General features: G+C 43.2%; 1 protein-coding gene across 1 annotated transcript in view; it reads right to left on the reverse strand.

Annotated features, from left to right (window-relative positions):
* Positions 1-9,841, reverse strand: part of LOC146199652 (phospholipid-transporting ATPase ABCA3-like) — an 86,669-nt gene extending 76,828 nt beyond the window's left edge. Inside the window, exons 1-5 of the mRNA XM_084592166.1 lie at positions 9,629-9,841; positions 6,995-7,298; positions 3,999-4,247; positions 2,542-2,730; positions 808-992 (exon numbers count right to left, since the gene is read on the reverse strand). Of these exons, the coding sequence (XP_084448292.1) occupies positions 808-992; positions 2,542-2,730; positions 3,999-4,247; positions 6,995-7,298; positions 9,629-9,826 (1,125 nt within the window). The 5' untranslated portion in view covers positions 9,827-9,841. The remainder of the gene's footprint in view (positions 1-807; positions 993-2,541; positions 2,731-3,998; positions 4,248-6,994; positions 7,299-9,628) is intronic.
* Positions 9,842-10,986: the final 1,145 nt, after the last annotated feature.

Genomic DNA, 10,986 nt, shown 5'->3' on the forward strand with positions numbered 1-10,986 from the left:
ATGTGTCAGTATATTTTTTCTTGGGAGAAGAGTAGTTCTTAAGATGGGAGTGTTTAGACCAAACTGGCGAAGATGCGTTTCATTGAGGCATCCATTTTACATCACTGCATCATAATCTTGTTATATCATTCCCTTATGCTCACATACTTCTTTCCTTGCCTCGCTTCACGTGCTCAATGTGAATCTAGGTGTGAATATCAATTGTGGATATTCATCTGTTGTGTAACCGATCAGTTGTACATATGTAAATGTTTCTAAATACACTTTCGTGCATCTTCTACCTAGTCGTTCACTTAGTATTTAATCTTCGGTTGTGAAATTGTCAGTGTACGTGGTGTGGTGCTGTTTCTCCGCCATAATTCCAGAGGTAAATACTATCTGATCTCAAATTCACTGTATTTAACGAGGTAGCGCGAAAACCTTGTATGAAGAAAGTAATGCTCCGTCCGTGCCGTAGTGGCACGAACGACGATAAATAACACTGCCTGAGCTAGTAGCCAGAGTTGATGATACCATTTTGGAGAGCGCTCGCTCTGCAGAAGAGAGGTGAAAGTGGTAAGCTGCGACGCCAGCATCTACGCACTGAGCGAATGTCTCCCAGGTTTATTTTTCGCGCTGTGCGTTTCTTGCATTAACGCTTTAATACGTGGCTGTAAAATAATTTTTCGATAAAAGCGCAGTGGAAGCCCTTTACATGTTAACCGGAGAATATTATCACGATATGAGAACGCTGCCTTCCAAGGCATCATCACAAGTTCAAAGCACGAATGTAAATTTTACGTAGTATATAATATTTGGGACGAGAACCTGGAACGGGAAACGCAGAGGCTTGGCGATCCCCGGGCCGGCGGGCGCAACGTTGTCTAGGTACCACACCAGCAGGATAATGACACAGTCACACAGCACGCCGACGAACACGATCTCTCCCAAGGTCACGTTGTCAGGAGTAGCATCATGGTCATAGAAGTTGGCCCAGTTGGCACCGTAGTCCACTGCAGTGCACAATGTGTTCTAGGAATATCTCTATACTCGAGATAAATCGATGGCCGACACTACACAAACCTCTACAACTAAATTTGCGTCCTTTTCACGTTTCCACTTATTGCGAGCTAACGCCTTGCGTAAGTTACGTAGAAAACAAAGCCAACAAATGGCCAAAGAGATTCACGAATATACATAAGAGCGTTACGTTTATACAGCATGTTACATGAATATGTTGTCGCTTAGGTAAGTAAATGGTGCATATAACTAAATGCTAGTTGCTAAATCACTGACTGTGTGGTGGCAATTATCTTTTAGGTGACATAGACCACATGGAATGTCCTGCAGATTTTTTTGTCAGGACAAGGTTTCGAGCTCATTAGGATCATCATAGCCTTCCCTTCAGAGAAGTGGACACTCCCATACCACCTCCGAGAGGCAAGACTGCGCTTTTACAATATTGCGAGGCTTCAAATGTTTGACGCCGACGAGCATATTTTTTTTTAAACGGGTGAGCCAACGTTCTCTCGAAAAAAAAAAATATCTTGAAGTCATGATCACGTGAAAAAAACAACAAAATAACAAAGGAATCAGTCCGGAGAAGAATATTACACCTGCTTTGTTTCTATGGGTGCTGCGGTTGATAGTTAATCCTACATTCTTGTCTGTACGCGAATCCCGAAAGAATCACGCGCATTTAAATTAATGAAGACGATATGTACACTCATACTTAGACCTTTGAATGGAAACAACTATGAGCACAAATTGAGTATTATTTCTATAAGTGTTCATAAAGTACGAGCATGTTGTAAAACATTGCCCCGTTATCATTATTTTTATTCAGAAGAAAAGTTATTTCATCATGCTCGATTCCGAAATGTCCCGTAGTGCAAAACTTACGGGGATGTTAAATATCAATATCTGATCATAACATGTTTGCATAATTTAACGTTTTTAATTCCTCGTCCTAACATCAGCTCCGATATGTTCTGATATACTTCGACATGTATTTCTTAAGTCACTGAATGTGTTATTCCCAGCTTCACGAAACGACAAGCGTTCTTTGCTGAAGAACTCTGTCATTCTTATCTTTGCTGAACCATTAGTGGGAATGGCCCTTCTTGCTCATTCATCAGCACTCATCATTTGTTGCAATAAATATTATCTTTAATCGCATATTTTTGGCAGAGTGGAGGAGGTAGCTTGGCAATGGCAAACGCGTTCCGACCTCACCTCCTTTTCTCCATATCCAGAAAAAGGGATTTCTCTGTATTTTTCCCCTTCTCAAGCCTGGAAGACGATCCTCGTAATCTAATTTGGGTCATGCGCCATCCTTATTTTTTATAGGGCTTCGATAGCAAAAGAAATAGAAGGCTCATTGTTAGGAAGAGATTTCCGCACCCTCCATTCTTCAAATGGCACCCTTACCAGCACACATGCATACGAGCATCATGAAGTCTTGGGTCAAGCTAAGGAAAATAGGGACCTTTGGTTTCTGTGTAGCAGTGCTTCTCTGTTATGCCAAGTTTACCAAGAGACACATATTAAGTCGGTACTCACCAAACTTTTCGAAGCGTTCAAGTACACGGAAGCTCCAGTGCAAACTCATGCCAGGAAAGACTGAGGTCGCCAATTTGTGCCAGCGTTGGATAAAGTGGTAGCCCTGGCCCCCAGCATTCTCTATTACCAGGAAGGGCATAAGGCAGCTGAACGTCCAGTACAGCATGGCGCCGGCCACGGCGGAGTGTGCTTCATGATGGCAATAAATATACGGGGGACATTTTAAAAAACCCGTAGTTCTATTCAAAGTTGCCGCTTTGTTTGACATTGTTTTATTTGTTAACTAATCTTATTCTTGCTATCTCTTCTTTCATTTTCATCAACGTCCTTGAAAAGCGACCCAGCGTTTGCTATATTTCTTAATCCAAGTTACGTCGTCCCTCCTTGATTGGTACATTGATAATTCACAATAATTAACAGAACCACAAACACCGTTATCCCAACTTCACCGAGTGTGTAGATAATCCTGTTTTTCTTAGTGTAGCTTGATTGGTTGACTGGCTGCTTGCTTCTTTGTTGCTCCCATCTCCTACTTTTTCCCGATGTGAGCATACGAAGTTTACACAGTTATCATTAATAAAGTTATCGACAAGGTAAATCACATTTTGTAGGCTATCGCTCGGACGGATGTGGAGGAAATGCGATAGCATTTTTCTATTACTCGTCAATCTCTATCAACTCTAATTAGTTGCAATCAAGATTTTAAGTCTCTCACTCAGCGTTCTATTTAATATCCGATTCTGCTCCAATTCCGATCCTACTCTGTTTTGGTAGGATTTCAACTGTTAATACATTTTAACTCTGTTTTGCTCATTATTCTATTCCTATGCGCAATCAGCTTTGTTGTTCTTTTTCACTGAGTTACTCTTAGCCAGTTCCTTTTCTGCAGAGTCATTATTTTACAGCACCTCTACAAATAGGTGGATTTCCAACTCTGCACCTCGAATTCTCCCTATACACCACTTGCTGTGATTGGCAGGTTACAGTCTCGCCTTCACGAGAAGTCTGGTTCTATCGTATCAGAAATTCGAGAGTTGTGACAAGTAGTTTTTTAACGTATCGGATTTTTTAAACGTATCATAGCGCTTTAATGTGGACGGCAAGACATGAATACCTTGCATCATTCAAGCTTAAAGCTTACCGCTTCTTTGAGAACACGATTCTGTGAATTTGCGTAACCAGTCATTGATTCGGGAAGGTTGCTAATTAAATCGGCGCCAAAATTTCAGATAAATGACAAATTGCAATAAATTTTCGCAAATAGTTAAAGGCTTTCACATTTTGTCAGCACAATGTTCTTGTTTGGAAATACCAGACATAGGTACGCGGCCAGATGTCAGGCTACACTTCTTTTACTGGATAACAATGAAAACGTTAATTAAGTTTTAAACAGCACCAATTTCTCCAACTGCAACATATCACTCATATTGCTCATATTATATGCATAATTAACTTACGATTTTGGAAAAACATCGACAGGAGCGTGGCGTGCCAGAGACACGAGCTGCAGAAACACATGAGTATGCAGAACACGAGAAGGGGGTCGCTGAATTGGATGAACGCACGCCCTTCCTCGTTCCGCTTGACGCACAGGAAGAGCATCATTAGGGTCACGATGATGAGATGCATGAAGAAGCCGCTGATGTAGTGGCTCAGCCAGTACACCCAGTCGTTAAGGCCACAAATCCGAAGTAACTCCTTCATACCTGAGAAACGAAGGCCGCCAAAATTCACCACAGAGAATGAAACAAAATTCATGTGAAGACAATGACAGACGTTAAGCGTACTCGTACCGAGTTGGACGTGTGAAAGCTTCAGCACACAGATGGAAGTTGGTGGAGACGACGGCTTGTAATGCGCAGCGTGAAAATGTGTTGTGTGCGCGCGGGGATGCCTGCTGTGCGATAGCTACGACGTTCCGCAGCCGCTTCCCACAACAAAGTCCTTCGTTCGAATGCTTTTCATTGCAGAGTTTTTATATTTTTATTTAATGTGAAGCACTACTTTCCTCAGCTCTATCACAGTATCATTGGTTACACTGATGACACTGTGTGAAATCACTGTTTGAATTACGTAATCGCACCGTGGCTTGCGGACTGCGACGTCACGACCTGGCGGGTCAATCACGAGTCAGGTAGAAGCGAGATCATGTTGCTAGGCTCTGACAATCGAACAGGCGTTTTCGGATTAACATGAATACAGGAGTAGGGCCAAGTGATATTGCCACGTGGTGGAGGCAATCAAAGTCACGGGCGGGCACTATGCACCCCTCACGTGTCGTGAATGCGAAATCATCAATGTCTCATTTTGAGTTGTCTTTCGAGGATCACTGGCCACAAGACGTACATATACCTATAACCCCGCTTGTTGCCAAGCCGTACAAGTGCCTAGGAGTTGCTTGGCATGTCGTGTCGTGTCGTGTCGCTTCGTGTCGCGTCATGTCGTGGCGCGTCGTGGCGTGGGGTGGCGTGGTAGCGTGTTATGACTCACAAAGCAAGGTTCTTAGCTTTTAATGCCGCCTATATATATGCCAAAATTCATCTTTGGGCGAAATCATTTGCTTTGCATTAAAGTTAACTTCTATGAAATTTTGACCATTTGATCTATATCTCGCTGTATGTCATGATTTACGGCCTTACTTCCCACACGTTATATCTGTGTGAAGTAAGCATTGCGGTGTCTTTGAAATTTCTACACGCGGTCATGCGGCTGCGACGTCCGGAGGTTTTTAGCTACATATTTCGTGAAAGGAAAACAAATAGCCTACAAGGTAAGACAGGAAGAGCGAGCGGACTCAGACATGCGCTTATCTCTGTCCACTCGCTCGTCCCGTCTTTCCTTGTTTGCTTTTTCGTTTTGCTTTCATGTGTGGATTACCAACGTGCCCAAACATATTTTATTTCCTGGACAACTATATCAGGTTTCATTGTAGATGACCCAATTAATGCTTCGAAAATAAGCGAACTGTCTTGGCTCTGAAGTGAACTTTGTATCGCGTCGAAACGTGCCCACTGAGAATTAGGAAATTGCGTGGCGCTTAGCTTTAAGTTGGCTTGAAGCTTCTAGATAAAGCACCAAAACCAACAACAATGTCGAACAATGAGGAAGCACTTGCTCGTGGCTGAGATCAATCAAGACACATCAGAGCGCATCTCGCCTTACTAAGAAAGTGGTAAAGCCGCGGGCCGGTGACTTTGAGGGTCAACAAACTCTGCAAAGCTTCGCTGCAAGAAATGTGGAAGGAGAAGTGCCTTATAAGCTTTTTTTTGTTCCTGCTTGTTTTCCTTGCTTTTCATAGAAAACAGCGTGTTTACTTGCATGCAGGTTAAGTTGTGCTATTTTTTTAAACGCGTACTTTGCTGCTAAATTGGGGTCGTGCCAACTCGACTGAACTTTCAGAGAAAAGAAATGAAAACAACATAATATAGGAAAGTTTCAGAAAGCATCTCTGGCAAACGCTCCAGGTGCCTGTTCATCTTTGCAAGGCAGCATCGGCAGATACTTTGAAATGTGCCTTCTGCGAAGGGCTGTAGGTTGCTAAAGCCCGTTGGAGAACATTTACCACTTGCGCCATCATCTCCTCTACTGCGAGGTTTAAAATCTCAGAACACATCTATAAGCACCTAGGTGCTGGGTTATCATGCTACCAGAGTGCGACCAACCATTCCTGACATTATTTAAGCCATCGTCTAAGTGAAGGTAAAGTATTGAGGGAAAGTATTTGAAGGAGCAGCGTCAATAGCCCCCAACGCTATGAATCCCATGGCGGCACCGCAGCTATTATATATATATATATATATATATATATATATATATATATATATATATATATATATATATATATATATATATATATATATATATATATATATATATATATATATATATATATATATAGGAGGGGATGAGGTGTCAGTCGCATTAATAGCGTGCTGACTTCAGTAGCTTCCATTGATCGACGAATTCAGCTGCGTTAACACGTTTTCTAGCAAGAGGGGCTCTCGGGTTCTTTGGTCTCTATTTTTCAAAGCTGTTACGCATTGCGCTACTAGGACAACAACATTTTGAATCTTTTTTCCCTATTCCTGAGGCTATGGTCTCGACATATAGGACCCACCACCCAATGTGTCTGTAAATTCACCATTTATGAAGAGAGGCTTCAAAAGAAAGCAGTTTATATTGTCTTCAGTTAGTTGGCGGCCGACCCTCTAAAACTAACGCGGAAGCCTGATCCAGTTGCGGATAGAAATGCAAGCGCTGCAAAAAAACAACAATGAAAAAACAAATCGGCCATTGTTGAGTGCCGGAAACCTTCTGTCTGCATCCACGTTTGATAGTCTTTTCCCCTTCACATGTAACATCAGCGGATGTCCCTCCCTCTGCGAGCTTGGCTTCATTCCGCTAACGTAACGAGAATCGAAAACAAACGAACCAGGGAACACTGTGCGCCTACCTGTGGATTTCTCTTCGCTAAGCCTGGCGACAAACACAGCGAAGGGTATGAGCATTCCAATGCAGAAGCGAGTCAGCACCAAGGCGTAGTTCTTCGTGTCCTTGTGCTCGATGTAGCTCGGATAAGAGAAGCGCCGAAGGACGGGGGGATTCAAACGCTGCGTGTAGTTGAACAGGGCCGCTTGCCTCTCCAGGTGAAGCTGCTGCAGAGCTCCTATGATAGGAAGGAAGGTGTTCATCTCTGGAAAGCGCTGTTCCGCAGCGGGTCCTGCGGGCTCGGACAGAATCCGCTGAGAGTACAGGAGCTGCACGAAAAACGACCAGTAATCCAAAACATTGATATTTGGCTTTCGTTTCTTGATTTTCCTTAGATGTGTTCTTAGAGTCTCAGGAACATCCACGGCACAAAAATATAGGAGGATAGGGAGAGAAATATTCATTTTGTGATCAGTGTAGAGTTGGCGATACGCATTAAGCAAGATATATGCTAGTACTTAGCGCATTCCCGAATGAATTGGCTACGCCGTACTCTCTTTGCTTTACTGCATAGGCTCACACCAGCGCTTTGAAATCGAGTTATTGAGTACGTGCTTTTTGGTACTGAAGAAAAAGGACCACAAAAATAAATGTGGGGAAACCGCCTTTATGGATGTAAGTTAATGGCTCGATTCGTCCGCGGCTCTCCTCGACATCCTAGTGCGTACACATGTACTTTAAATCGCTCAGTCACGTATTCCTTAGTGCGTGTCTTTAAAACCTTGCACACATTATTTAGCATTCACTAACAGATTTATGTGGAAGGCCGCCGACATAGATCCCATTTTACCAAGCGGTACTAATGTCTTTAAGAGGACAAAAACACTTGTATGCTTATATATATATACCCAGTGGAAACTTGATTCAACGAAGTTGACGGGAGCCGTGAATTATTTCCCTAAATCGAGAATGTCGTTAAATCGAGGGAGGTATTTCTCGGTCTTATAATTGAGTACATTCGATTATACGGTGAAACGGCACCCAAACAGCTACTACGGCATCATACTTGCGAAGCCTTAATGCTACCAAAACGAAATGTGGCCCACAAAAATGACCGGCGCCGCTAGCACACAATAAACAAAAATTGTTGCTCCTGAAGAAGAGCCCGAGAGGACTACAAATTTATTTTCGAGCAAAGAAGACTTTGCCCTGTGCGTTTTGTAAGCAATGACCGCACAGGAGTTTTATGGGTTTAAGTTCTACGCATAGCACTGTAGGTTTAACTAGCTGAGCTTGAGGAAAGCATGCACTCAAAGGCACGGGGAAATATCTGCAGAAGCAGAATGGGCGAACGAACCACGCGAAGCACGCCACACACAAGCACCGAACAGCAACGTACTGCATCTTGTAATGTGACACGATACTTTTTTTTTTTTACCGCTCTCACCATCTGGTGAATTCAACTGAACACTTGTTTTGCGCCGCGCAGTTAAAAAAAAAAAGCGGAAAGAAGATGCCCGCGCTGTTACTGTGGGCTCGCAAGTAAAACATTTAAGGGGTGCTTTCTACAAAATATATACCAAAAAGCCCCTTTCCACCTTCATTTTTTCAAAAAAAGGTCGTTAAATCGGGACAGACAGGGAACTTGATTTCGTTATTTCGAGTTAGTGAAAGCATTGGATCCTATAGGTGTTTGAGGGGGAATTGCGCTATCTTCGATAAATCGGGTTTCGTTAAATAGAGTTTTGACTGCATATATATTTTTTTACGCTGTCAAAGACGAGGAAGAGCGGCGCTGGCGCGCGGGGAAAGCGCGTGGATGGGAGAGCGTGATGAAGAAGACGATGGAGCCGGTGTTCGATGAGCGACTGTGCCTGTCTCCGTGACTGTGCTTCTGTGCTCCTACCCCGTATGCATGTCTCCTGAGTGTCAATCCTATATATATATATATATATATATATATATATATATATATATATATATATATATATATATATATATATATATATATATATTGACACCTAGCCCTGCCAGGTGGCGCATGACTGAGGAGTGAAGGAGGACTAAGTTGAGAGGACGGCAAAGTGTCGCTTGCGCGTTTGCCTCTGTGCTGCTTGCTGCCGTTGTGTCTGGGCTACCCCCTGCTATCTTTGGTATCCTTAATCCCCGTGTACTTGACAATATATATATGCATGCCCATATTTTTTCGTGCTTTAATAGACGCATGCACGTGCCGTTTTTCGCTATTTCGCTAATAACGCCAACGCCGATAGACGGGATCTTTAATGCTGCCATTTGGTTTGTAGGGATTAACCTACCAAAGCGACTCAGGATCTGCGAGATACAGTGAAGGAGTCTGGCAATATTCATCACCTGGGGTTCATTAACATGCACTGACATCACACAGCGCGCGGAGACCTTGCTTTTCGCTTCCATCTAAGTGCGGCCGGGATTCTATCCCGCATCCTTGGGTACAGCAGTCGAGCGCCTAACCACTCTATCACGCCGGCAGGTTTTAATGCTGTTGCGTCAATCTAGTATGACTTAGTACCAGCATCAGTGGCTTCTCAGCCCATTTGAAAGTTTTCCCGCTTTTTTCAAAAACATGTGAAACAATCCACAGGATACATAACGAAAAACAAGAGTGTCGCTCGTCTACCTTCACGTCGAAAGGCAAACGTCCACCGAAGAAAGTCACCCGTAGGCTTATAGGGACGGTGCTGACATCCTTGGCACCCACGTTCGCGTACGCCAGCCCCACAGCAGTCACCGGCGTCTGGTTCTGCTTCAACATGGCAGCCACTAGGTCTTTCTTCGATGGCAGCCCGCTGACGTTTGGCACGCCCAGTTTCATCATGGCGGACCGTGTCAGCCAGGCAATGTACTTGTTGGCAACCGGTTCAAAGTACACCTGTGACAGTCCAGGACACCATGTAAACTCTAGAAACCTGTACAATTCCTTATATGTGTAAAGACGAGTTCAGTCGAATAAGACTTGGTGGAAAGATGCAGTTCCCATCTATTATAATAATCAGACCGCATGTTTTGCAGCTCATCCTTATTTTCAAGCCTTAAGGATTCCTACAAAAGTACTACCTCCTTAAAAGAGAGGAAAAGTGCTTAGGCTTACCTTACAGATATTTACTGCCTAAGAGGAGGCATGACTGCTTCCTAACGCAACTGAGATGCAGCCCTTGCATTCTGGTTAATTTTGGGAAAAACCGATGCGTGCAGCGAAAACACTTGTCGATGGTTTTTGAATAGCTTTTGAGGCACTTTCTGTTTGAAAATGCAAAAACATCACTCTCAGTTGCCCCAGTTTTGCTGCAAATGTTTCTAAAATTAATTAAAGTTCTTTCTTATAATGTGTTTGCGTGTTTATTGAGCCCTAGACAGACGAAATTCTCCCCCTGCCGCTATTGCGGTGTTTGCTCGACGTGATAGCAAGATGTAGTAGGCGTGCATTCACTGTTTCATCTGTGTTTCACTCTGTACTTCAGTGTGTCGGGACCTGCAATCACCAATCACTGCGTAGGCGCATCCACAATGCTTCTGAGTTGCATTCGATGATTATTATTACTGTAACTTCAGTATGCATCACAAACAATTTAGTGAAGTACGTTATACGCACCACAATGCCTTCACAAAAAGCCCCTCTAACACGCTTGAACAAACTACACTACATGTTCATGCGCAGTCACAACACACTGAAATAACTGCAGATAATCAAAACACACCGAGGAATCATTAACTACTGACGTCACCATCACACTCTGGTGGTCTTCGCCGCAATATATATATGCGCTCATGCTTTTTGTAAGCACACCCCTTGACATCTATACTTTTGGTAATGATGAAACACTGTGTATATATATCATAATAAGTTACCATGGGGTAAAGGGGCCAGCGGCCTTCTCTAACAATACCCTTCCTGAAGAGACGTCTTGAGATAGCTAATAGTAAGAATCGCTTCTCTACTTTTCTTATATCACATTCCAAACTATTATATATATCTCG

Source organism: Amblyomma maculatum, chromosome 2 (genome assembly GCF_055883805.1).
Source record: "Amblyomma maculatum isolate TAMU_Amacu chromosome 2, ASM5588380v1, whole genome shotgun sequence".
NCBI lineage: Eukaryota > Metazoa > Arthropoda > Arachnida > Ixodida > Ixodidae > Amblyomma > Amblyomma maculatum.